A 27,903-nucleotide genomic window follows, 5' to 3' on the forward strand; every position below is an offset into this window, starting at 1 on the left:
TTCTTATGGCCATCCTATGGATAGACCTCATTTTGTTTATCAGGTGATGCACATTTCAAGAGTTTAGTATTCTCCGGTCCTCAGGTTCTGTTACTCCAGACTATGGCACCCTGCCATAAGCGGGGCAGAACGTACCAAACACCCTGCCTCTATCTGGCCACAGCTCACTTTGGTTCTTCCTAACCCTCTGGCGGAGGCAGGGCCTATTTTTCCCATGAGAAAACTGAGGCCTAGAAATAATAGAGACCTGCGGAAGGTCCCATACTTCACGGGAAAACTGGAAGCTTTCTACACCAGATTCAGGGGCCACTGGGCAGAACAAAGAAATCCCGCCTTTCACCAAGCCCGGAACTGTGCACGGCGTGGATTGGCTCGCCGCCTCTTCCAGAATTGGACGGAAAAGGAGGTGGGGTCACCAGGCGCTCGGCGGGGAGGGCTCGCTCCTGGCACGTGGCAGCGTCCAGCCAATCGGCGCGGGGCGTCCATAGCCAAGGCAACAGGTTGCTTCTGCCTTCCGTACTGAGCACCTTTCGCAGGACTTGGGGTTACTGAATTTCTGGTACCCCGATACCCCCACGTGAGCAAGCCCACACCAACACACATTCACACACACCCTTCAGCACCGCGAACATGGACGATGACTATGAAGCGTACCACAGTCTGTTCTTGTCGCTGCTCGGTAAGTCCCGGGAAGCAGCGTCTGCAGGAAGCGCTCAGCTCACTCGAGACATGTGAAAGTAGGGTGAGGGCAAAAACCCGGCCACAGATCTCATTGTGTCGTCCCCCTCGGATGAGGGGTTTCCATGGAGTCGGGGTAGGTTATGTACATTTCTGAGATTTCACCTGGGCCTAGTTGGAGGAGCAAGGCAAGTTGCCTTGCCTTGGAACCAGAGGCCCGACCCGTGTGACGGGAGCCCTCCAGATTGCCCTGTTTCTCTGCGGGACATTAATGTATTCAGTACTGGAGGGAAGGCATGGAGAAGACGTCAGTCTTCAAAGTTTTGATAGTAATATACTAGGGACCAAGTTCTTGGCAAAGCAATGCAGCTTCACAGGTAAAGGACAGAGATAAATGGATAATTGCAGAATAAGAAGGATGAAGGCAGGGCCCAGGGATGACATCCAGGAGTAAAAGATGTGCTGAGGGTATGGGATGGGGAGGAACAGTTCCAAGCTCCTGGAAAACATCTTTTCACTGGAGCTTAAAGGATAAAAGGACATTCTCCAAGCCAAAAGGAGAAGGAAAAGCATTTCGGGCAAGAAAACAGCATGCCACAAGAGGTCTAGTGTTTGAGTGTCTCTGGAAACGAGGTGAGGGAGGTCAGAAAGGACAAGATCATGAAAGAACCTGCAAGCCAGGAGATGGAGAGGTCACTGGGAGTGGCAGGACTGGATTAGGAGCAGTCAGCAAAGGCCTGAGACTGAGTTGGCAGCCTCAGAATGTTGGTGTGGGGAGAGGAGAGCTGGGGCTGTAAAGCTTGAAGACTGAAGGTCTTCTCCATGCCCCTTCTCCAGCACTGAACACATTAATGCCCAGTGGAAAAATGAGGCGAGCTGGAGAGCCTGGTCACCTTTCCCAGGCACATAGATCAGGGCTCTGGTCAAATGCCTATGCTAAAGATGCTGGGAGGTAAGGGAGAAGACCCAGGCTAGAAGGTACTACAGGGACTTAGGGCCTTGTTGGTCAGGGAACACCGAAGAGGCAAATAAAGATGGTGCTCAAGTTGGCAGCTGGGGGACCGGGTAGATGGAGGTGTCTTCCACAGAGATAGAGAACGTACTCACAGGACCCAGTTAGTGGGGGGCAGGGGCACAAAGACAAATCTAGTCTTGGTTGGTTGAGTTTAAGATCCTTGTCAGTGGTTGGGCACAGTACCTCCCGCCTGTAATCCCAGCACTATGGGAAGCCAAGGCAGGAGGATTGCTTGAGCCCAGGAGTTTGAGAACAGCCTGGGCCACATAGTGAGATCCCATCTCCACAAAATTGTTTTTAGAAGTTAGTCGGTCATAATGGCATGCACCTGTAATTCCAGCTACTCAGGAGTGTGAGCTGGGAGAATCATTTGAGCCTAGGAGTTCAAGGCTGCGATGAGCTGTGATTGAGTCACTGTACTCCAGCCTGGGCAACAGAGCAAGACCCTGTCTCAGTTAAAAATAAATAATGAAAAAAGATCTCTGTAAGCCATCCAAGTGGAGATGTTTTAGGAGCAACTGGAGGTATAAACTTGAAGCTAATTCCAAATAAAAAATATTAGTATGGGTGTTCCCAGCATACAGAAGGTCATAGAAACGTGAGAGTGGAAGGGATTATTTGAAAAGCGAAGAGAGCCTGGGTATAAGCCTGGAAAGCATCAACCTTCAAGGAATAGACAGGAAAAGAGGGACCCAAAAACAGTAGCCAGAGAGGTAGAATTGGACTTAGTGAGAGATTGAATCAAGCCAAGAGCAGGCAGAATTTCAAGAAAGAGTAGTATTATTTCCAGACACCTATAGGCTGTCCGAGAAAAGAGAGAACAAGTGTGTTTCCTGGGACCTCCCTGGGGAGGACTAGAATCAAGGGGTAGAAAGTCCAGGGAAACAAATTCTGGGTCAATGTAAGGAAGTATTTTCTAGCAGTCCGAGTTTAGTGCCCACCATGTTAAGTGGAAAGCTCCACGTCACTGGAGGTGTGTAAAGGGAGGCAGAGTCTGCCAGCGGCACTGAGGAAAGCGTCCCTGACCTGGGCATGTGATTGAACTGGTTGACGTCTGAGAGCTTTCCTCACCAATTTCCTAGGAACGTTGTTACACTGTCTCTACCCATAACTACACAATGACAGCTTCTTTTATTAGAAGAGCCCACTTCCCTTTCTGTCAATGGACACAGGACTCCAAAGAGTACTAGCATGAAGCTCCCTGAGGAGGGTGTGTTGGGCAGGCACCCTTGGAAAGGGTGGTCGGGAGCTTGCGCAGGTTTAGAACTATGTAAGGAGAAGGGCTTGGCCAGGGGAAGCCCTGGGGAATGCAGTGCTCTTCAGAGGGCACAGCAAATGCAGAGAAAGGAGTGAGGCACCTCAGACAACAGAAAGGAGGACAATGCAGCTGGGACCACATGAGGGGGGCTGGGAGGTGACAGGGAAGAGTGGGGAGCAGGGCCAGTGAAGGCAGCATTGTAGGCCACAGAAGGAGGCAGGTATTCAAAGAGCACTAAGAAGCCATTGAATGGTTTCAAATGAGGAAGGGACAGATTGAATTCACATTTGTAAGGCTCTCCTGGCTGGGGGCAGAACAGGGATTAGGGGTCTAGGAAGGATGCAAATGGGAGCAGCAAGACTTGTGCGGAGCAGGTTTGCTGTTCCCGTGGCCTACAGGGCGAGGTTTCAATCTCTTAGCCTGGCATTTGAGATGACACCAACCTTATTTTCCACTAACCACCTCCTTTAGACAGTGTGCTTCCAACATGTGGAACTGTCTGGTGACCCTAAAATCCCTAAATCCCGCCCCTGACCTTTTCCCATCCCGCCCCTCCACCCCTTGAAACCAGACCATTCTTGAAGGTCCACATCAAAGATACCTCTTCCTTGATGCCCTCCCAGTTCCCGTAATCAGAGTTTCTCCCCCAATTGAGAACATCTTGCTGCCATCTGGGTGCCACACCTTGTTCCGTTGGGTGCACTGGGATTGGGTGAACCATGGTAGGTGCCCAGCCTGGTTTAATCTGCACCTGGTAAAGCACCAAGCCCTGGGGGATTCTCAATAAATACTGGTTTGATGACTGACTACATTCTCAGTCATCCCCTGCTGGGAGTGGACTTTTGTTTGTGGTCAAAGTAACGATGTGTGGTGTTTAGAAGTGCTCACTTCTATCCCTATTGATGTGTGGTAGTCTGTTCTCACATTGCAATAAGGAACTACTTGCGACTGGGTAATTTTTAAAGAAATGAGGTTTAATTGCCTCACAGTTCCTCAGGCTGTACAGGAAGCATGACTGGGACGGCCTCAGGAAACTTAAAATCATGGCAGAAGGCAAAATGGAAGCAAGCACATCTTACATAACCCAAGAAGGAGGAAGACAGAGCAAGGGAAGGTGCTACGCATTTTCGAACCACCAGATGTCGTGAGCACTCACTATCTTGAAAACAGCGAGGGGGACATCCTCTCCCATGATCCAATAACCTCCACTAGGCCCCTCCTCCAACAGTGGGGATTACAATTTGACATGAGATTTGGGCAAGGACACAGATGCAAACCATGCCATGATGTTTACTTTTATTGTTTGCTGACTATGAAAGGAACACATGGGCCTTGTAAAGAGACTTAACAAATGTACTGAATGTCCACTTTAGGCCAGGCTGGGCACCGAGGACACAGGGGAAGAAAGATACAGTCCTTAACACTGGGAAACTCACAGGCTGCTGGGAAAGAAAAATGCAGAAAGCATCTTCATTTCAGAAAAATATGGTAAATGCCATGATGGGACTAAGTATAGGGGCTATGGGACCCAGAGGGACCATGAGAGGGGGAGTGGGAGGGCTTCAAGGGGCCTGGGATGCCTGATGAGTCTCACAGGATGAGTCAGGGAACAACAGTGAAGAGGGAAGGAGAAAAGCACGTCATGGGGAGGAAACAGCATGGCTCGTGTGTGTTGGTGGGGCACATCTGTTTGGATACAAACGCAAGGGAAGACAGAAAGGGCCAGAGAAGGAGCCAGAGAAATTAGAGAAGCTGGCAGGGGTGAGGGGACCAAGTGGGACCAGGTTAAGGAGTTTGATCTTTATTCTAGAGGCAGTTGGGAGCCATGGACAGGTTTTAAGCGAGGGAGTTTGGGGAGTTTGGGTTTTAGGAGGAAAATGACAGTGACAGTATTTCCAATAAGAGTGTTATATCCCTTCTGAATTTTTTTTATTTTTTTGGAAAAGAGTCTCACTCTGTTGCCCAGGCTGGAGTACAGTGGGGGTAATCTCAGCTCACTGTAGCCTTGACCTCCCAGGCTCAAGTGATCCTCCTACCTCAGCCTCCCAAGGAGCTGGGACTACAGATGTGCACCACCACGCCTGGCTAGTTTAAAAAACTTTTTGGACAGAGGAAGTCTCACTGTGTTGCCTAGGCTTGTCTTGAATTCCTGGGCTCAAGCAATCTTCCCACCTCAATCTCCCAAAGTGCTTGGATTACAGGCATAAGCTACCATGCCTGGCCCCTTCTGATTTTTTAGAACACTTTCAAACTGTATTTCATTTGATCTTCATAACAACTTCAAGAGGTAGATAGAGCAGAGTTTATACCATTTCATAAGTAAAATACTTGAGACTTAGCAGGATAGGGTGACAGCCTTAGGTAATATCAAGTAACAGCTAAGATCTGAGCTCTGGGGCCAGGCAAACTGAAGTTCATGTCTCAGCTCTGCTACTAATCAACTGAGTGACCTTGGGCCTCTCTGGGCCTCAGTGTCCTTATCTGTAAAATGGGCATAATCATAGTACCAGCATCATAGGTCTGTCCATTTGCCACTCACCAAGTATTTACTGAGTTCCTATTATATGTAGACACGATTGAAGTGTCAGGGCTCCAGTAGGGAACAAGAGAGATAGGGTTACAGTCTTCATGGAGCTCATAGTCTACTAGAAAAAATAAACATCAACCAAGTAATTGCACCGGTTGTCTCAAAGGCAAATTGCTGCCCAAACCAGGGACTTAATAAACAAAATGAACTACCTATGAGACAATAGGGAATGGGGGAGCCTGTGGCAAGGTGAAGAGGGCAATGCCTTAGCCTAAAGTAGCTCAGATTGAAAAATGCCAAGCAAGGTGTCAAACAAAACAAGACCTCAGCCCTCATTCAGCATGAGGGCCACCGGTTTTCAGCCCTTGATGTGTCTGGTTGTGATAAGTGGTCTGAAGGAAGGTTCAGGTTGTGATGCAAGGATGGGCTCCGGAGGATGAGGAGTGCCGCGGGATGGAACGGTGGAAGCACTCATGCTAGAAGGAGGAGCACGTGCCCTTACCTAGTCAGGATGAGCCTTGGACCACTCGAGAAACAGAGAGAAGCCCAGGTGTCCAGGATGTAGTAAGGAAAGAGAGGCAAGGGATTAGGGGGACAGGTTGACAGAAGAGGGGCATGGGACTTCATTTTGAGGGCTATAAAAAGTCGTGGAAGGGCTTCAAAATGAGTGAATGGTGAGTATATGCCAATAATGGCAGATAGATTATGTACAAACAACTCTAATACATTGACTGCAATAAAATAGGTTACCATCATTATGCCCATTTTACGAAAGAAGAGGTTGAGACAGAGAAGTGGCTTACTCAAGATCACGCAGCCAGTATGTGGCAGGGTCAGGACTCAGACGGAGGAGCGTTCTGGCCCCAAAGCCTCTGCTCCTAGTGCTGTGTATGGAGAAGACTAAATAAGAGAAAGCATATAGAGCCCTTAGCTTGCTGCCTGCTGTTGGGAGGGCTCGGTCACATTCGATGAAATTATCCTTATCATTACAGCAGGACAATGAGAAAGCTAGGCCTGGGATCCAGAGCTTGATACCCAGCCTGGAGCAAAAGCATTTTTCCTTCCTGGCTCCTTTTAGTCCTCTTCCAGAAAGAAACTCACCTTTTAACTCTCTTTCCCCAGGACTCTGCCCGTCTAAGACTTCCTTCAGTGAAAATGCCAACAATGTCTCCGTCTTTGATCCTGAACTGGTCATTGGCCACTGCTTCAAGCAGTTCAAACAGAAGGACCTCCGCCTGCCGCAGAGCCGCCGGCGAATCATCATCGTGCCTCGCAAGGAGGATCAGATACCCATTAATCCTACACCCCAACCTCAGGCTCCTCCAAAGCCCATCCCCAGCTTCAAAGCCCTGGAAGCTAGAGATATCCAAGAGCAGCCAGAGGACAGGAAGACCTGGCTGAGCCGGAGGGAGAAGCTGCGGCAGGAGCTAGAGTCCTTTGGTGATGTAAAGAGATGGCTGGAGAACAAGCCTAGCATCACGCCTTTGGAGGCCAAGGTCTTACACATGATCCCCAAGGAGCAGAGTGGATCCCTGCCAGACGCCTCCCTGGCAACTACCAGGACCACCAGGGTGAGCAGCCCCATCTGCCAAATGAAGACACCAAGGGTTTAGGGCTGCATTGTCATTTCATTCTCTTGGTTAGGCTGGATAGGGATAGTTCACCCCATTTCACAGAAGAGCAAACAGAAGTCTTGAGAGGGAGGTGTATTAGCTATCTAGTTATCTATTGCTGCGTAACAAACACCCCAAAATGACTGAAAGCAACAAATGCTTATGATCACACACAGTTTCTAGAGTCAAGAATTGGGGAGTAGCTTTGCTGGGTGGCTCTGGCTCAGAGTCTCTCATGAGGTTGCAGTCAAGATACTGGCCTGGGCCACAGTCATCTGAAGGCTTCCAAGCTGGCTCACCCATGTGGCTGTTGGCAGGAGGCCTTAGCTCCTCCCCACATGGACCTCTCCATGGGGCTGCTTGAATGTCCTCACAGCATGGCTGCTGGCATCCCCAGAGTGAAGGGTCCAAAAAAGAGAGCAAGACAGAGGCTGCAGTGCCCTTTAGGACATAGCCTCCGAAGGTCTCAGTTTCAGAAGTCTCACACTATCACTTCCACCACGTTCTCTTTGTCAGAAGTGAGTCCTTGAGTACTGCCCACACTCAAGCAGGAAAGAAGACTCCATCTGAGGAGGAACACAGAATAACTTGTGGACATACCTCAAAACCACTCAAGAAGAGATCATTCCTGGCAGTCCATCTTATGGGATATTTGTAAAATACCCATCATTCATTCATTTGTTTATTGACAAGAGAATATTTGCCAAGGGCTCCATGTAGCAAGCAGGTGCTCGCAGGGCTACCGTGAGGATGATGGCTGTGAGGTTGGGAGGAAAAGGAGGGTCCCCTTTTACAAATGTGAAAATAGAAGCTCAGTGAGGCCAACATTTGTCCAAACATACAGTCATAGTAAGTGATAAGTGCACTACCAACTCCTTTTCTCTCTGTGACATTTCCTTAGGGTAAGAGATCAGGTAAGTTGGGTTTAAACATAGCTTTGCTACTTCCTAGCTGTATGATCTGGGCCTTAGTCTCCTCACCTATAAAATGGAGATAACCATTGTTCCTACTTCCTGGGGTAGCTATGATGTCTAAATGGATTCAAGGTGCCTAGGACACTATTGGGCACAGAGTGAGCATTCAAACATGTTTTCCATCTGTATTATTATTGTAGTCTCACAGGTGTCCTTTGGGTTGGTTGGCCCAGAAACTTCAGAGTCAGTCCTTGCTGATATTATAGCTAAAACCCTAATTTCTTTTTTCATTTTTTATTTTTTTGAGACAGAGTCTCACTGTCACCAAGCTGGAGTGCAGTGCTGCAATCTCAGCTAACTGCAACCTCTGCCTCCCAGGTTCAACTGATCCTCCTGCCTCAGCCTCCTGAGTAGCTGGGACTACAGGTGTGCACCACCATGCCCAGCTAATTTTTGTATTTTTAGTAGAGATGGGGTTTTACCCTGTTGGCCAGGATGGTCTCGATCTCTGGACCTCGTGATCCGCCCACCCTGGCCTCCTAAAATGCTAGGATTACAGGCACGAGCCACGGTGCCCAGCCCAAAACCCTAATTTCATGGGTCGCACACACCCTCTTCTGCCAGCTGCATGGTGTCTACGAATAAGAACTAGACTTGGGTTAGAAAGCCAGCTCTACTGCTTACCTGCTGTGTGACCTTGGGAAAACCCTTCACATTTCTGAGCCTGATTCCTTATTGTGAATTAGGTAGTACCTCATACCTAGGGCCTGGACTTTGTTCAGTATAAGGGTGGGAGATGGGGATACGTTGTAAATAAGACATGGTCTTGCTTCCAAGGTGTCTTAGTTGGGCTTCTCTTGCTATCACACAAGACCTGAGACTGGGTAATTTATTTTTAAAAAGAGGTTTTTTTGGCTCACAGTCCTAGAGGCTGAAAGTCCAAGAGTGAGCAGCCACATCTAGTTGGCCTCTGGGGAGGGCCTCATGCTGCATCCTAACATGGTGGAAGGCATCTCAGGGTGAGGGGGTGCACGAGAGGGAGCCAAACTGGCTTTTTTGGGGGGGGGTGGAGTTTCACTCTTGTTCCCCAGACTGAATGCAGTGGCTCAATCTCGGCTCACTGCAACCTCCACCTCCTGGTTTCAAGCAATTCTCCTGCCTTAGCCTCCTGAGTAGCTGGGATTACAGGTGCATGCCAATACGCCTGGCTAATTTTTGTATTTTTAGTAGAGATGGGCTTTTATCATGTTGGTCAGGCTGGTCTCGAACTCCTGACCTCAGGTGATCCCCCCACCTTGGCCTTCCAAAGTGCTGGGATACAGGTGTGAGCCACCACATCCAGCCTCAAACTGGCTTTTATAGCATATCCCACTCATGATAAAGAACCCACTTCCATGATAACCAATTAGTCCATTAGCCCGTTAACCCATTAATTCATAAATGAATTAATGGATTCATGAGAGCAGACCCTTCATGACCCAATCATCTCTTAAAGGCCCCACCTCTTAATACCATTTTGTTGATAACAGTATTAAGTTGCTTCTGACCCAGCCCATCTATGGGACATCAAAAGATGCTGCGTTTCAAATGAGCTCCTGGTGATGCCCGTGATACTGGTCCATGGACCACACTTTTACTTTCGCTAGCTATTTAATAATATAAATTAATTGTAAATTTAAAAATCCAGTCCCTCAATCACACCAGCCACATTCTGAGTGCTCAATAGTCACATGTGGCAAGTGGCTTAACAAAACTCAGGTTTAAACAAGTGTTTTGGAGGAGACAAACATTCAAGCCATAGCACAAGGTGTTCACATGTTAGTGGGGGAGGCAGATACATGGGATTAATGGCTCTACAGTTTGCTACAGGCCATTAATAGAGGTGGGTCTCAGCCGGGTATGGTGGCTCACGCCTGTAATCCCAGCACTCTGGGAGGCAGAGGCAGGTGGATCACCTGAGGTCAGGAGTTCAAGACCAGCCTGGCCAATATGGTGAAACCTCGTCTCTACTAAAAATACAAAAATTAGCCAGGCGTGGTGGTGGGTCCCTGTAGTCCCAGCTACCTGGGAGGCTGAGGCAGCAGAATCGGTTGAATCTTCAGAGCAGAGGTTGCAGTGAGCCGAGATTGTGCCACTGCACTCCAGCCACAGTGACAGAATGAAACTCTGTCTCAAAAAAAAAAAAATAGAGGTGGGTCTTTATTATACTAAGCACCCTGGGAGGAGCACAGAGAAACAATACCCTAGGGAATGGGAAGGCCCTTAGTAAACTGTCCAGTGCCGAACCAAGGTAAAGGCTTATCATTGTTACAAAATATGCCTTTTCACCTGGAATTGGAAGAAGAGGATTTGGACAGATAGAGGGAAAAGTCTTTCAGGCAGGAAGCCTATATATAGCAGATGCAAAGACTGGGGGCAGGGGTGGGGAGTCTCCACCTGGCTCCAGGGAAGGGCATAGGTTTTGGTGCATTGAGAGACCAGACCAGTGGGATCACAGATACTTACCGTTTGACAGGAGACATGTGGATAAGAATGAAATTTTAGTTCTTATATTGTCCAAGCCTTGTGTTTCAGATGTGAAAACCAAGGCTCAGAGAAGCAAAGTCTCCCAGGCATTCTGTGCCAAACACAGTTGCGCTGAACCCAATGCCCTTTGCACTCCGTCCTGCTATTTACAGTTGCTCGGCCTCTCCTTACTCCCTAACTCTGGGGACCGCATCCCACTGGCCTGTCTCCCTTGAACTCTCTCCTCTGCCCCGCCCTCTCATCTCTTCCAGAAGAAAGCCCCCTGGCTCTCCCACCAGATGGTGCCCCAGCTCCAGCTGCCCAAGCCCCCTGCCCTGTTGGCCATGTACTCCTACCTGCACAATCGCAAGATCAAGATCCTGGAGATATTTCACAAGGTGGGCCAGGGCAAGAACCAGAGAATCACCAGGGAGGAGTTCATCGTGGCTGTCAAGGCCGTAAGTGCCACCTGCTTTCCCTGGATGGGCCTAAGTGGGCAGGATGTCAATGTATTCCCTCTTGCCCCCTCCCACCACCAGGTTCTGGTTCAACTGAGAAGTACACACAAGGAGTGAAAACTATCAGTCTTATTACTTGTAAAGCCAAATTGGAAAATATGGATTAACTCGTGGCCAAATCAGATCCTGAAAATCTATCCTGCACCAGTCTGACCTTGAAAAACCCTGCCCGAGTTGAAAGTCTGCAGGGTTAACCTCATAGCCAGCCAGCTACCTTGGGGAATCCCTATCTTGCACAGCAGACCCCAAAACCGAGATCAGAGAAAGCTGGTAGAGTGTCTCCAACTGTCACTGGCATATAAGTTACATGGAGGTCCTGTCGAAATGCAGCTTCTGACCCAGCACATCTGTGGATCATCAAAAGATGCTATATTTCTTACGAGCTCCTGGTGATGCCCGTGGTACCAGTCCATGGACCACACTTTTACTTTCACTAGCTATTTAACAATGTAAATCAATTATAAATTTAAAACTCCAGTCCCTCAATCACAACAGTCACACATTTTGAGTGCTCAGTAGTGACATGTGGCAAGTGTCTTCTCCACTGGACTGCACAGAAGTAGAACATTTCCATCATCATGGAAAGTTGTATCGGCCTAGCAGAGGTCTGCAAACTGTGGCCCACGAGACAAGTCCAGCCTGCTTTCATTGGAACACAGCCACACTCATTCATCCTTGAATTGCCTATGGCTGCTTTCATGTTACCATGGCAGAGTTGAGCAGTATGACAGACCGTATGGCTAGCAAAACGTAAAATGTTTACATCTGACTTTTTTATAGAAAAAGCTTACTAACCCCTAGCCTAGATGAATTAAGCTTTTGTATCTTTTTAATGCAAGATACTTTACCCTGGCATGATGGCTCATGCCTGTAATCCCCCAACATGTTAGAGGGCCAAAGTGAAAAGATTGCCTGAGGCCAGGAGCTTGGGACCAGCCTGGGTAACATAGTGAGGCCCCCATCTCTACAAAAAATTTTAAAAACTTAGCCCAGTATGGTGGCACATATCTGTAGTCCCAGCTACCTGGGAGGCTCAAATGGGGAGATCACTGAAGCCCGGGAGTTAGAGACTGAAATGAGCTCTGATCACACCACCACTCCAGTCTGGGTGACAGAGCAAGATCCTGACTCAAAAGAAACCCAAACAACAACAACAACAAATACCTTAAACAACTTTAGAAAGTTGACTGTGATGTCTTTGTGGTTTTAAATTATTATCAGTTTTCTCATGCATGTTTTATGACATGTAATTATCTCAACAACACTTCAAAGCATTTAAAGATTATGGTCTTTAATCTCTATAACAGAAAGGTGAAATACTAAGTTCTTTAGCACCAGGAGAGTTCTTTTCTTTTTTTTTTTTTTTTGAGATGGAGTTTCATTCTTGTCACCCAGGCTGAAGTACAATGGCACAGTCTTAGCTCACTGCAACCTCCACCTCCCTAGTTCAAGCAATTCTCCTGCCTCAGCCTCCTAGGTAGCTGGGATTGCAGGCATGTGCCACCATGCCTGGCTAATTTTCTTTTAGTAGAGATGGGGTTTGTTGGTCAGGCTGCTCTCAAACTCCTGACCTCAGGTGATCCGCCCACCTTGGCCTCCCAAAGTGTTGGGAATACAGGTGTGAGCCACTGCTCCCCGCCAGCACCAGGAGAGTTCTGATCTTACTTAAGGAAAATTCAAGGTCAGGCACAGTGGCTCACACCTGTAATCCCAGCACTCTGGGAGGCCGAGACAGGAGGATCACTTGAGGCCAGGAGTTTGAGTAAAGTTCAGTGAACAATGACTATTGTTTAAAGAAACTGAAGAACAAAATCATATTTCCTTTAAAACTTTTCTTATTGAATATCCAATGTTGCTGGCACGCATTATATACCTCCAGAGTTGCTTGAGGTATATGGTATTCTAGATCCCATTTTACAGGAGTTAAGGGAGATTTATGTGTTGTGGACAGGGACGATCCACATGCGAAATCATGCTTCCAGCATGGTAGATGCTGCCATTGAGACTGGTAGGAAGCGGGCTGGGAGCCTAGAGGAAGAAGTAACCCACTCTATAAAGATGGTGACATCTGGACTGGACTTTGAAGGAGGGATAGGAGATTTTCAGGCAGAGAGGGAGAACTGCCTGAGCAAAGGCAAAGGTAGGAAAGTGCAGAGCTTGTTCGAGGACCGGGAAAAGGCTCTGAGCTCCTGCAGCAGGGACGTTGGGTAGAGTAGGGAGTGGCTGAGGATGAAATTGGAAGTGCGATGGGGGTCTTAGGTAGCTGGTAAGGCCTTGCCCGTCAGAGCAGGATGTTTGGATGGGAGCTGCTAGTCTCAGGGCCTTCTCTCTCCTCAGGTCGGAGTCCCTCTGAAGAACCAGGAAGTGGAGGATATAGTGATCTATCTCAGCTCTCTTGGGAAGCACAACACCATCACCATGGATATCCTGGCCAAAACCTATAAGCAGTGGTCTATGGCTCGGCGAAGGAGCAGCCTGGCCACTGCAAGGGAGCGTGCGTACCCCTCCCCGTCCTGTGCTTCCACCTTCCCGCCCTGGGAGTCAGCATGGTATAGGCAGCCTTGGCCTCTTTTCCAAACTCACTTCCTCAGTGTGCTCCCCAATTTGGCTGACTGTAGTTTGGTCAAGTCTCTGGAAATTTTCAGGCCCAGAGATCAACTCATTTCCTTGAGTGCCCAGCTACCACTGTGTCCATTCAAAGACAAATAAGTCCCAGCCCTTATTCTTAGAGGAGGATACTCGGCCCACCAAAGCCTACCTGAGAGACTGAGAACTGACCCAAATGGCAAGCCTTTCCAGAGACATTTATGTGTATGTGGGTCCAGGGCCTCCTCACTATTAATCCGTAGCTTATTGATAAAATTCTTGTTCAGAACCAGAGTTTGCATATGTTTAGAGTTTACTGGAAAGTATATTTTGGTATCCTTTTATCAGGGGTATTATGGCAGGGTTGCTGTGAACAGTTGTAAAGGTTGTACACAGCTCAAGTTCCATCTCTTAAGCGATATACTTGTAGGGCCACATTTGTCCAGACAAGGCACAGAAGCAAATTAGAAATGGACTTGCTAACGCTCTGGCTGTGAATTTACTCTACAACACAAAGGTGCATTGCATAATATTTCTTTATATCTTAGTACCATTCTTGTTGTAAACAAACAAAAAACAAAAATAATTACAACTACCCACCCATTCCAGCACCCTCCCCAAATATAGATACAGCTTTGTTTTTCTAAATGAAACAAATCTTGCTTTGTTTCCATCCACCAGGTTGGCAGGAATTTAATCTCACAGATGACTGGGGCCTCCTTGTCCTCCCTGAGTCACACGGGAGCTCTGGAGGAGGCAGTGGAGAGGGGTTTCCTTACAATGGTAATAATGATCCAGGGCGAGGCCATTGGCATTCATGGTCACATCAAGTGGAGTTACTCAGCATTTTCATTGGAGTGGCTCATTTGGGGACAGTATGCAGCTCAGAGCACCTGTTCCTCAGTCCTCCAGGAGATTTTCAATGTCCAGTCTTAAGCAGCTGCCCTGCAGAGACACCATCGCCTTCCAAGCAGGGTCTCTGCCTGTCTCAGAGGTCAGGGAATCTAAGCACCCCAACAGTCACCTCCTGCATGTATCACCACCCCAACAGTAGTAATCTTTACATTCAGCACATTTTTAAGGTCACCTCGAGTTGGGCATGCTTTCCCTCTATACTCTTTGTTCCTTTTTGTTATAAATTACCAAGCTCATCACTATCTGTAGCTGGCTGTGAGTCATTTGAATGACCCCAGTATGCTGTGATGCACATTCACAGCAGAGGTGTTTGGGGGCCTGTTATTTCCCAGAAGCTAAACACAAAGCCAAGAAGCAGATGTTTGCTCTCATGATGCTATTTTTGCATCATCACTGAGTTCTTTTTCCCTGGGGAGCAACAGCAGGTAAGATACGTAGACTTGAGTGTGTAAGAATTAAAGAGAAAAGAAACATGAAAGGTGGCTCAACAGTCAAGACAGGTTTATTTTAGAGAAAACAAACCTCAGAGGGGCTTCTGGTTGAATTAGGTCAGAGCCACACTCTCTTACAGACTACGAGTTTTAAGGATTTAGGGTGGGAGAGTTTATCAGAGGCCTTGTTGTGTCTCTTTGTTGTGCTCATCTGGGAGGGAGAGTTGTGTGTCTGTTCCCAGACATCTTTCTGTAGCTGCAGATGTACTCCCCAGAGTCTGCCTTTAGCTTCCCTGTCTTAGTGCACCTGAAGGGAAAGGAATGTGCTTACTAAGGCCCACTGTTTTACTGGGGCCCATTGTGTGAGCATCACAGTTACCCAAGAGACTTTCCCCCCACCTCCCTCTGTGCCCAAGCTGTCTTATCTGTGTTTTACTGTCTGCTCTTTCTGGCTGCTTGTAGTTAGAATAGAAGTGATTTCCTTGAAATGCATGAGGCTAGAAAGGGAGCTGGAACTTAAAGTGGCAGTGTTTGTCTGAGATGATGGTGCTCCTGCTCTGTCAGGGTGTCTTTCACTTTGTCTAAAGAGGCAAGAGTTTGAGCATCTTGGCAGGGGTGCCTTCTTCCCATAGTTTTTCTTGCAGTAGCTCTTTTTCATTCTTGCAGAATGATCTCAGCTTATCCTTCATGTCCCCAGAGGTCAGGGTTGCTATTCCTGCTTTATGAGGAGGAAGCTGGAGCTCATAGAGGCTGAGCCACTTGTTCACAGCCTCAATAGAAGCTGTTAAGGTCAGGATATTACCTCAGCTTGAGACATTGAAGGTCTGAACCAGGCCAGGGACAATGGGATTCTTTCATTCATTAGGATCTTTGTTGAACAGCTACTGTGTGCCACTTCTAGAAACTGGGAACACAGCAGTGAACCAGCCAAAGCCCCAGCTTTCGATGAGCTTGCACCTAAAGGGCTAGTGGTCAGGGAAGGCTTCTCTGAGAAGCAGACACTGGAGCAGACATCTGAGCGATTAACAGGAACTAGTATTGGGGAAAGCACATTCTAGGCAGATGGAACTGCAAAGGCAAAGGCCCTGGGGCAGGAAAGCTTGCAAGAGATAGAAGGTGGTCAGGTGGCTGGGTGGAATGGGTAAGGGGTGAACAGTACACCATGGACCAGGTAGGAAGGCAGCTGAGGCCAGATCGTGCAGCAGGGCCTTGTAGCCTAGAGAAAGGACTCTGGGTTTTGGTCTAAGTGCTGTGGGAAACCAGGATAATGAGGTGATCTGGTCTGTCTGTCTATCTATCTATCCACATATACATTCAGCAGTGGGGCCTCTGTATGTTGCCCAGGCTGGAGTGAAGTGGCTATTCACAGGTGCGATCATAGCTCAAATCCTGCAGCCTCGAATTTCTGGGTGTAAGCGATCCTCCCACTGCAGCCTCTCAAGTAGCTGGAACCACAGGCGTGCCACTGCACCCTGCTCTCTATATGTATATATATTTTGGGGGGACAGAGTTTTGCTCTGCAATGGAGTGCAATGGCACAATCTCTTCTCACTGCAACCTCTGCCTCCCAGGTTCAAGCAATTCTCCTGTCTCAGCCGCCTGAATAGTTGGGACTACAGGCACACACCACCGTACCCAAATAATTTTTGTATTTTTAGTAGAGATGGGGTTTCACCATATTGGTCAGGCTGGTCTCGAACTACTGACCTCAGCTGATCCACCCGCCTCGGCCTCCCAGAGTGCCCTGCTCTATATTTTTTAAAGATCCAGTTTGCTGCTTGGTGAAACAGGGTGACAGAGGATGAGAATGGCTGCCAGAGGGCTGAGGGCTGGGGTCGGTGCAGTATGGGAGGCCATTAGTGGAGATGGAGAGGAGGGACATATCCACGGCACAGCTAAGGTGTGTGGGAAGGGAGCAGAGGGGTGGCCTGGTGTCTGCCGGGTGACACTGGATAACTGCTTGGCGGGCACCCTCTTAGTCCCACCTCCCCTCATCTCTTCCCTCCTACTCTAGGTCATATCTTGGCCAAGCACAAAGATTCCCTGAAGGGTCCGCTCAAGAAGCAGGAGGTGGATTCAGCCCCACAGCTTCCCAAGGTGGACCTGCTGACGGTGCCTGCAGCCAACACGCAGATGGAGGCGCGGCCCATGACCCTGGAGGAGATGGAGGAACTGGGCAAGCGGTACCGGGAGCGGCAGCGACAGCATAAGGTACCCCCCAGCCCAAGGAGGGCACAGGCCTTGGGGACTGGAGCAGCTAGGGTTCAGGTCACCGCAGCAGCACCACCTGCTGGCTGCAGAACCCTGGGGAGGGGGTCTTCACCTCTACAACCACCCCCTCTTCACGTCTCTCAGCTGTAAAATCAGAACAATACCTGCCTCATGAGGGTTTTGTGGAAATGTACTAAGATCCTCTTTCTGAAAGTATCACGTGCCCCCCTCTTCCTATTCTTTAATTATGACTTTTCATCCTGAGACCAGGTCTGCATTTTCATCACAGCTGGAAACCAGGCACCTGGCACAGGGCCTAGCACTGGGTAGACTCTCCAGAAATACATGGCAAGTGAAGGAAGGAAGGACTGATTGCATGAATTAGCTTGTCCAGTAAACATTTATTGAGAGCCTACCAGGTGCCAGGCACTCTTCTGGGTATTGTAATAAGCGTAACCGTCCCTGCCCCTAGTAAGGGAGGCAGACAACATCAATACAATAATACATATAAATATTCATATATAATATAGGCTGGGAGTGGTGTCTTGCACCTGTAATCTTAGCACTTTGAGAGGCCAAGGTAGGAGGACTGCTTGAGTCCAGGAGTCCGAGGCCATCCTAGGCAACGCAGGGAGATCTTATCTCTACAAAAAATTTAAAAAGTTAGCCCAGCATGATGGCATGTGCCTGTGGTCCCAGCTACTCGGGAGGCTGAGGTAAGAGGATTCCCTGAGCCCGGGAGGCTGAGACTGCAGTGAGCTAAGATCGCACCACTGCACTGGGGTAAACAGCATGACCTTGCCTAAAAAAAAAAAAAGATTATATACAGGCCAGATGCAGTGGCTCATACCTGTAATCCTAGCACTTTGGGAGGCCAGAGTTGGAGGATCACTCGAGGCCGGGAGTTTGAGACCAACCTGGGCAACATAGCAAGGCCCCGTCTCTACACAAATTTTTTTAAAAATTAGCCAGCATGGAGTCATGTCCCGTGATTCCATCTACTGAAGAGGCTGAGGCCAGAGGATGGCTTGAGCCTGGGAGGTCAAGGCTGCAGCGAGCTATGATTGTACAACTGCACCCCAGCCCAGGCTACAGAGTGAGACCGTGTCTCTAACAAAATAAAATAAACATGTATATAATAAAGATACATATTTGTATTTATACCTATGATATTTGTATTTGTACATATAATAAAATGGCAGATATTGCTAAGTGCTATATCAACTAAGAGTTGATTCAGTTGCACGACGAGAATACCCAAAATGTTTGAGCAGGGACCAGCAAAGATCCCCTGGAAAGGGCCAGAGAGTAAACATTTTAGGCCTGGCGGGCCATCTGTTGTCCGTTGCAACTGCTCAGCTCTGCTGCTGCAGCAGGAAAGCAGCTGCAGGCAGCATCTAAACAAATGAGAGTGGCAGCGCAAAAACAAAACTTTATTTATAAAAACAGGTGCTGGGCCAGATTTGGCCCATGGGCTGTTCTTTGCTAATCCTGTAGAAGCTTTAAAATATAGGTTTTTTAAAAACAAACAAAAAAAATAATAAAAAAAAAAAGAAGGTGGTGGCAGCCAGCAAAAGCAGCTACCTGCTCCCCAGCCCCCTCCTACCTTATCTCATGGCTTTTATCTCAAGGTCACCAATGGCTGCTCCTAATTTAAATTCCCATGCAGCCAAACACTCAACTGTCACTTTTCTTTTTTTGAGACAGTATCACTCTACTGCCCGGGCTGGAGTGTAGTGGCTTGATCTTGGCTCACTGCAGCCTCAACTTCCCAGGCTCAAGCCATCCTCCCACTTCAGCCTCCTGAGAAGCTGGGACTACAGGCATGTACCACCATGCCCAGCTAATTTTTGTATTTTCTATAGAGACAGGATTTTGCCATGTTGCCCAGGCTGGTCTTGGACTCATGGGCTCAAGTGATCCTCCTGCCTTGGTCTCCCAAAGTGCTGGGATTGCAGGTGTGAACCACCTTGTGGTCCTGTGAATGTTGTTTTTCAATAGGACGCCTCTAGGGCATGTGTACTGTGTTTTACTGCATATACGTTACACAATCATGTGTGCATGCTGCACACCTGTCTACAGGGCTGTGACTTCAGAACCTAAGCTTCCAAACCTGAAGTCAGTTGAAGTCTTCACTGACTTCAGAATCTGAACTGCAGCCCCACTGGACATTGGTTGCCATCACCCCTCCTAGGGACCTTGTACGGGAGAGGTCGATGAGGCACTGCATCTGCCTTCTGACCAGAAGGGACACAGGCAAGAGAAGGGTGAACCCCTCTCTGCTTCCTTCACAGCTCACGATCCCCTCCATCCAGTACACGGAGCAGTGCCGCATGGTGCGCTGTGGGAATCAGCACTTTGACGAGCACTGCCTCCCATCCACCATCCACGGGGATATGAGGGAGCTCATTGACTCAGCCCGCAGGCACACCTTTCTGGTCTACCTGCAGTGCTGGAAGCTCTGTGAGTCCTGTGGCATCCCGCTGACGGAGGACATCCTCATGAAAGGTAAGGGCCTGGGTGGCTGGCTCTAGGAAGATGCTAAGGGGACCCCAGAGCTGGGACAAAAGTGATGCCACCCAAGGTACCCGTGCAGCCATTCAAGCCAGTGTGGTCTCTGGTGGGGACATTGGGAATAAGGCAGAGTGGGGGCATGGAGGAGAAGAGGAGGAGCCCAGTCTGTTTTGCTGCTAGATGGAATTTCTAGAACACAAGGCTGGGAGGTCTGGATTATGGAACCCTGAGCTTGGTGAGCCGGAAGCTCATTCTAGAGTGGAAAACTCCAAGGACAGGAGTTCTGAGTGAGAAAGCCCTGAGGCTGAACATAAAGGAAGAGGGAGGTTTGATAGAAACGATAACTGCTGTCAGAACAAAGCCCTTCTCTGGGCCAGGCTGTTGCTTGGTTCTTCTGTAAGAAGCAGTGAGGTACAAATGCACCCAGAGACAGGACTGGCTGAGGCCCTTTGAGCAGAGAGCGCTCAGACTCAGCCTTGAGATTTCCACACTGCTTCTGCCCTCTGCTTGGGGGGCAACATGTTTTCATACATTCAAGCTGTTCTGAGCCCACTGCGTCTCTGGGGGGCGAACACTTCTAATAGGTGGGGGTGGAGAAGGGTTCAGCTCCTAGATGACAATTGAGCAATGTCTACATTCCAAACTTATGAACTGGTGAATGTATAAATTTGTTTTGTTTTGAGACAGTCTTACTCTGTCACCTGGGCTGGAGTCCAATGGCGTGATCTTGGCTCACTGCAACCTCCAATCCCAGGTTCAAGCAATTCTCTTGCCTCAGCCTCCTGAGTAGCTAGGACTACAGGCGTGCACCACCATGCATGGCTGCTTTTGTATTTTGTGGAGAGACAGCATTTCACCATGTTAGCCAGGCTGGTCTTGAACTCCTGACTTCAAGTGATCCACCCACCTCAGCCTCCCAAAATCCTGGGATCACAGGCATGAGCCCCCACACGTGGCCTGGAGAATGTACAAATTTAATGGGCAGCATCCTCTCTGTGCTTTACAAACGTGACGGAGCAAGCTGTACCTGGAGGCAGAGGTTTTCTCCTAGGAACCGCTACATAGGGAAGAACTGTGGCCATACTGGGAAAAGTGGCTTTCTGAGAAAGGAACACATCACATAGGCAGTGGTGTGACTTACGTGAGAACTAGACTTTACAGTCACAATGGATTATTACCATCTTTTTCCCAAGAGGGAGGGAAACAAATGCTAAATGTATAGGGCCTTGGGTCTTCTTCAATTACTTTGCTAGGGCTGCCATAACAAAATTAATTCCTGGGTGGATTCCACAACAGGAATTAATGTTTTCACTGTTCTGGAGGCTGGAGGTCCCAGGTCAAGATGCCAGCAGGGCTGGTTTCCAAGGCCTTCAAGGCCTCTCTCCTTGACTGGCAGATGACTGCCTCCCTGCTGCCTCCACACGGTTTTTTCTCTGCACATGCACACCTGGTGTCTCTCTTGTGTGTCCACATTTTCTCTTATAAGGACACCAGTGAGATTGGATTAGGGCCCATCCATGGACAGCCTTGTTTTAGCTTGATCACCTCCTTTAAGACTTTATCTCCAGGCTAGGCACAGTGGCTCACCTCAGTAATCCCTGTGGCTCACCCCAGAAATCCCAGTACTTTGGAAGGCCAAGGCAGGAGAATAGATTGATCCCAGGAGTTTAAGGCTATAGTGAGTTATGATCATACCACTGCACTCCAGCCTGAGTGACAGAGTGAGACCCCGTCTTAAAAAACAAATCAAAACAAAAACAAAACAAAATCTCCAAATAAAGTCACATCCTTTTTTAACCTCAACTGTCACATTCTAGCAGGGTAAAATGGCGCACACCTGTAATCCCAGCACTTTGGGAGGCTGAGGTGGGTGGATTGCTTGAGCCCAGGATTTTCAGAACAACCTGGGCAACATCACAAAACCCCATCTGTATAAAAAATACAAAAATTCATCAGACATGGTGGCATATGCCTATAGTCCCAGCTACTCAGGAGGCTGAGGTAGGAGGATCGCTTGAGCCCAGAAGGTCAAAGTTGCAGTGAGCCGAGATCGCACCACTGCACTCCAGCCTAGGCGACAGTGCAAGATCCTTTCTCTCTCTCTTACACACACGTGCGTGCACAGACACACACGCACACACACATATCACATTCTAAGGTACTAAGGATTAGAATTACAACATACGAATTTTAGGGAGACACAGTTTGGCCCATAAGAAACGTGTACAGGGGAATGTGGTCAGAGGCTGTCAGGAACACAGGCAGGCAACTTCAGTGGTCATTGTCCCCCACACCTGCTGCCTGGGCTGGGAGGGCAGAGACAGAGGGAGAGTCTGCAGCTGTGGATGCACACTTTTCACCAAACGTCTCTCCTTCCTCCTTCCTTGGGGAGCCTCACGTTTCCTGATTATTTACCCCATGGTCTAATGCAGTGGTAGACTTGCAGCTCTCTTCTAAAATGCAAGCTGGCTTGCCATGTGCCCTGGACTGCTCCTCCAGGTTAGGTCTTCCCCTGTGTGCCTCCTTTGTCCTCACCAGAACATTGAGCCACTGTTTTTTTTTTTTTTTAGAGATGGGGTTCCTTTGTTGCCCAGGCTGATCTCAAACTCCTGGGCTCAAGTGATCCTCCCGCCTCAGCCTCCCAAAGTACTGGATTATAGGCGTGAGCCACTGCATCCAGCTTTGGACCACTGTTGATTCTCCCCACCCCTGGTTTTTGCTAGCTCCTGGGTTCTTACATGGGTGAGCTTCAGCTGTCTGCAGGATCTCACATTCACGGGCACATGGAGCGTCCTGTGGCTGGGACTAGGCCCTAATCCATCTCTGACCACTGTCTTGGCCACTGTCTATTGGGTATCTTTATGACAGAGGCCTGATCTTCTGCAGGTAGAGAGGCTCAACTATCAGGACTTCCAACCCTGAGTTCTAGACAAGACACTGGTGACTCAGACTCCAGGCCTAAAGCTCAGGAGCCAGAATTCTAAACAAGGTCTCCCGTCCCTGTGAATACAGCTTTATTGGCTTTCCACCCTGGTTTTGGTGATAATGCTTGCTCATTTGAATTTTTTGAAAACATAAAAATCAAAATTCCCCCAGTCTAAGTTGGCCATTGTGAATATTTTAGTGACCATCCTTTCACAAATCTCTTTTTCTCATTTATAGAAAATTATTTACATAACTCATTTTTTTTTTTTTTTGAGACGGAGTTTCACTCATGTTACCCAGGCTGGAGTGCAAGGGCACGATCTCGGCTCACCGCAACCTCCGCCTCCTGGGTTCAGGCAATTCTCCTGCCTCAGCCTCCTGAGTAGCTGGGATTACAGGCACGCACCACCGTGCCCAGCTAATTTTTTGTTTTTTTAGTAGAGACGGGGTTTTACCATGTTGACCAGGATGGTCTCAATCTCTTGACCTCGTGATCCACCTGCCTCTGCCTCCCAAAGTGCTGGGATTACAGGCTTGAGCCACCGCGCCCGGCCACATAACTCATTTTTAAATCAATTTTTTTTTTTTTTGAGATGAGTCTCACTCTATCGCCAGGTTGGAGTGCAGTGGTGCGATCCTGGCTCACTGCAACTTCAGTTTTCTGGTTTCAAGCAATTCTCCTGCCTCAGCCTCCCAGGTAGCTGGGATTACAGGCATGCACCATGTCCGGCTAATTTTTTGTATTTTTAGTAGAGACGGGGTTTCACCATGTTGGCCAGGATGGTCTCGATCTCTTGACCTCATGATCCACCTGCCTTGGCCTCCCAAAGTGCCGGGATTATAGACGTGAGTCACTTTTAAATCATACTTTAAAAAATCATGTATACCTTTTGAAAATATTGATGTTACATATCTCCCCTTCCCTCTCCTTCCTTCTCACCTCCACAGCCCCTTCCCAACCCCCAAATAAGCAACATTGACTAGCTGGAGTGTAACTTCCATCACTTTTTCTAGAACGTGAGATTTCATGTGTTATCATCTTAAGACAAGCACTGCTCAATAGTTGCAGGAAGGTGGAGACCCTGGCTCAGTTCTTTTTATATTTAGCACGTCTTAGAAAACTCTTCTAAGGATATCCGTGAGATTAATTCAAACAAGGAGAAAACCGCCCCCAAACAAATCTAAGTGGGCCGGGTGCAGTGGCTCACGCCTGTAATCCCAGCACTTTGGGAGCCAGGGTAGGTAGGATGGCTTGAGTCCAGGAGTTTCAGATCAGCCTGGGTAACATAGCAAGACCCCATCTCTACTAAAAATTTAAGAAATTAGCCAGGCATGGTGGTGCATGCCTGTGGCCCTGGCTACTCAGGAGGCTAAGGCGGGAGGGTCGCTTAAGCCCAGGAAGTTGAGGCTGCAGTGAGCCGTGATCTGTACTTTAGCCTGGGTGACAGAGTGAGACCTTGCCTCAGAAAAACAAAACAAGACAGAAAGCAGGTCTAAGTTACCCTAGTGAAGTGTTGATGAAATTCTCCTGCCTCCTCCCAGGACAGCTCAGACCTCATTGCACCCAGGCCTCAGGGCCTTTGTTGACCTGGTTATAAACCAGCCCCCTCATCTCTAGTCCCCTAAGCCCTATTGTCCCAAGGCCCATTTCCAGATATCATAGTACAGCTGGATGCCATGTCACCACTGGGGCAGCGGTTCAAGGGAGCCCTCTGCCGTGTTGTTGAAACTACCAGTGAATCTACAACTATTCGACAATAAAAAGTTACTATATAGATAAGAAAAAAACTTTTTTTTTTTTTTTTTTTTTTGAGATGGAGTCTCACTCCGTCACCCAGGCTGGAGTGCAGTGGCTCCATCTCAGCTCACTGCAACCTCCACCTCCCAGGTTCAAGCAATTCTCCTGCCTCAGATCCTGAGTAGCTGAGATTACAAGTGCATGCCACCACATCAGGCTAATTTTTGTATTTTTAGTAGAGACGGGGTTTCACCAAGTTGGTCAAGCTGGTCTCGAACTCCTGACCTCATGATCCATCCACCTTGGCCTCCTCCCAAAGTGCTGGGATTACAGGTGTGAGCCCCTGCGCCCGGCCCAGAAAAAAGCTTCTTAAACAAAAATGTGAATTGAAAACAACATCAAACCTCATCTGACCCCAGCGGCTCAGGGAGGGATGGGCGGTCCGGGTTGATGGCGGCAGATGTTTCTCTTGCTATCCCCAGCCTTGCTGTACCCAGGAGACAAGATCATTTTCCAGAAGGATGAGGTGCGCCCCATCCGGCAGCCAGGAGGCTACTACTCTGACTGGAAGGTCTTTTCTCCAAATGTGGCTCTGCTCCAGTCCCAGGGCGCTGGCGAGTCTAAGACTGACAAGCTGAGTTTCAGACCCCCTTTCTCCCTGCCCTGGCCTCCTGCCCCGTTGCTGTCCCTTCAGTGTGGGGGCTGGAGGCTGGCATACCTGGGGCGCCATGCTGTGCCCACGTACGCGTCCTAGGGCAGCATCCCCAACCTGACTGCTCACTGCAGACTGGCCAGTCCTGAGTCACCTTTGGCGCATGTCTCAGGATCACGGCATGCTAGCCTCAGTTCCCACACAGCTACCCTCCTGACCCCAGTCCTGTACAATTGCAAGGTTTCTGGAAAAGATGAAAAGGAGGGCCATCTTAGAGAACAGGGCTGGAGTAAGGGCCTTTGCAAATCCCCAACTAGGGGTCAGGGCCCTGCAGAGAACAGGGGGGCAGCCCTTTCTCAGCCCTGCCACCCTGCCTCTGACACGCCCCTTCTCTGGCAAGAGGTGGGCTTGCAGCTCCTGGGAGGAGAAAGGAACATTTCCCTGGGCCCTGTCCCTAGCCCTTCCGGGAGACCAACCTGAGTCCTCTTTAAGAAAATGGCCTTCTTTGGTACTCCAAAGCCTAAGCTTCCCAGATTTGAGTCAAGCAGCAGGTGATAACCCGTGGGCAGCATAAGTGGGTGACTGCAGAGGAACAAGGCAGCATCCCTGCGGAGGGAGGGGCCCAGCTGGCCCGATACCATGAGGCGGAGGGGCCTGCACCTGCCCCTGCCTCTAGACCCCTGCCAGCTGCCCACTGGGTGTGTGGCCAGAATGCCTGTGGTGGGATGCAGCAGGGCCTTGTAGAGATCAGACAGCCCTCTGGTTAAATGGATAAAGCACTTCTCTGAGCCTCAGCATCTTCATGTGTAAAGGGGCCTAGCCGCTCCTACCATAGACTAAGAGGATCAGATGAGAAAGAGTGTCAACATCTTAGGAGTGACAGCATTCCATCAATGATCATTGTTATTTTACCTTGCTCTGGTCAGGATAGGCCCAACGCTGTTCTCAAGGGCAGGAGTAGGCCCAGGCCCGCAGGTGAGTCCCGGCCACAAAATCGGCTGTGACTGCCTTCCAGCCCCGGGATGACCCAGGAAGTGGCTGGCAATATAGGAAGGAGATTTTGGTCCGTGCTTAGGTAGGTTATAGCTAATAAAGGATAAAGAGAGGTCTCCTAGGTCAAGGAGAGACATCGACCCTTTAGGGTTATGGAAAATTCTGAGGCCAGATGGAGGCTTGGTGGAAGAGTGTGGTGAACGATTAGTGATGTCTGTCAGGCTTAGGGTTGTGAGGTGGTGTGGGAGGGGGTTAGATTTCACCACCTTTGTCCTCAGGGTTGGGTTAAGCTCTGGAGTGGAGAGTGGGAGCCAGGGACCCCAAAAGGATTCAGCAGTGACTTAGTGAGCCTCTCTCATAACTACCCTGAGAGCTCTCTGTTCTCAGCCATGAGAGAACCGAGGATGAGAAAGGGAAAGTGACTTGCCCAGGTCACCTGGCCAGATTCTGAGGCCAGGTCCGACTGCCCCAAGCCCACTGTGTTCCCCTGGAGCATGGCAGCACGGAGTCAGGGCCCACCCCAGGTGAAAGACGTTTTTCTTTCAGAGCTCTGCTTTGAGACTTAGAAATGGGCCCAACCCTGCAGCCCCTGACCTACTCCCTAAAGCCCCAATGGCCTCAATTTCCAGTCTCCTCACAAAATGCCTCTCTCTCCTCCACTAGGAAAATGCCAAAGAAAATCAAGAAAATGCAGTTTAAGGAGTTTGAGGAATTTACCAGGTCTGTGGCAATCATCTCACTCCATAAGGAAGGAAGGTGGGAGGAGGGGCAGCTTTGCCTGAGACAACTGGGACTCGGTGCTCCTGGCACAACAGCTGGGGCTGAGGCCCTGGCCTGAGAGGCAGCGACAACACGGGGAGGGCCAGGAGGCATTGCCCTGGGGATTTCCATGTGTTCACTCACCCAAATCCTCCCAACAGCCCTATGAAGGGACACTAAGCACATTCATTTTACACAGGCGGAAACTGAGGCGCAGAAAGGGTCAATGTCCTGCTCAGAGTCACACATCAATGAAGTGGTGGAGTGGGGATCTGAACCCAGCTAGGGTGACTCCAGGGACTGTACTCCAAACACTGCATTAAAATGCCTCCGGATGACAGATGGCTTACGCTTAAGACTTTGGATTTTAGAGGTGTTGGACAGGGAGTGACGCCTGCACTGGCCACTTGCTCAGTGTGCGTCGGCCTCTCCAGGCCTCTGGGTCCTCACAGGTGAGGTCGACAGGATAACAGAGCCAACCCTATGGAACTGTGAGGAGGACTGAGTTGCTGAAGTGCTTGACACAGTGCTAAATTTCCACTTGGTCCCAGTTGGTGGGCTCTGGGAGAAGCCTCAGCCCTGGCCTGATTGCCATGGCAAGCATCCCTGTGTCTTCTTGTTTTCCAGGAAGCTGAAGGCGAAGAGGGCCAGTGGTCTGCAGCAAACGCACCCCAACTCCTTCTGGCCAGGCCACCTTCTGGATAAGCTGCGGCTCTACCTGCCCACTGTGGCCACAGACCGCAGCCTGGCGCTCTTCAGCTGTGTTCAGCACCAGCCCCATGTCTACCCAGCCACCTACCACCCTGACCACTGGTGGCCCCTTAGGAATAAGAACTACATGACCCGCGCCTATTTTGATGGCGCCAAGGTGTACTACATCAACTAGAATGGGCCAGATGTTGCTGGACCTGGCCTTCTTGGGCCAGGGGCCAGTGCAGCCAGTGGCCCAGAGCCCAGACACAGGAGGAGTGTCAAAGAGCCAGCCTAAAGAAATCCTTTCAGTGGGATGCCACGGGCCAGTGTCTCAGAGGGTAGATGTGTCCAAGGAAGGACATGCAGTTTTTGACTATTTCCCTCCCCTGACCTTTCCCCTTTCTAAATAAAGTAGGTTGGAGCTTTCCTCATGTCACTTGCAACTCAGCTGATGTGAT

The 27,903-nt window shown here is 49.2% G+C and overlaps 1 protein-coding gene across 3 annotated transcripts; it reads left to right on the forward strand.

Annotated features, from left to right (window-relative positions):
* The first annotated feature begins 455 nt into the window (after nucleotides 1–455).
* EFCAB12 (EF-hand calcium binding domain 12) lies at nucleotides 456–27,881 on the forward strand. Of its 3 annotated transcripts, none has more exons than XM_017505093.2 (9): nucleotides 456–679; nucleotides 6,601–7,049; nucleotides 10,786–10,968; nucleotides 13,366–13,522; nucleotides 16,975–17,171; nucleotides 19,466–19,679; nucleotides 24,831–24,981; nucleotides 26,657–26,713; nucleotides 27,380–27,881. In XM_017505093.2, exons 1-9 carry the CDS (start codon nucleotides 631–633, stop codon nucleotides 27,636–27,638), a joined length of 1,716 nt encoding a protein of 571 aa, XP_017360582.1. In that variant the 5' UTR covers nucleotides 456–630; the 3' UTR covers nucleotides 27,639–27,881. The 3 variants fall into 3 exon arrangements, with proteins under 3 accessions (XP_017360582.1, XP_017360581.1, XP_037586057.1); XM_017505092.2 differs by having other exon boundaries at nucleotides 457–679; nucleotides 10,783–10,968; XM_037730129.1 differs by lacking the exon at nucleotides 13,366–13,522 and having other exon boundaries at nucleotides 458–679; nucleotides 10,783–10,918.
* Nucleotides 27,882–27,903: the final 22 nt, after the last annotated feature.

Source organism: Cebus imitator, unplaced genomic scaffold (assembly GCF_001604975.1).
Source record: "Cebus imitator isolate Cc_AM_T3 unplaced genomic scaffold, Cebus_imitator-1.0 Scaffold332, whole genome shotgun sequence".
NCBI lineage: Eukaryota > Metazoa > Chordata > Mammalia > Primates > Cebidae > Cebus > Cebus imitator.

Coding starts and splice junctions, on each gene's coding strand:
- EFCAB12 (XM_017505092.2), top strand. CDS start 631: ATGGACGATGACTATGAAGCGTACCACAGTCTGTTCTTGTCGCTGCTC. Junction 19,680..24,830: donor GGAGGACATCCTCATGAAAG/GTAAGGGCCTGG, acceptor TGCTATCCCCAG/CCTTGCTGTACCCAGGAGAC. Junction 26,714..27,379: donor GAGTTTGAGGAATTTACCAG/GTCTGTGGCAAT, acceptor CTTGTTTTCCAG/GAAGCTGAAGGCGAAGAGGG.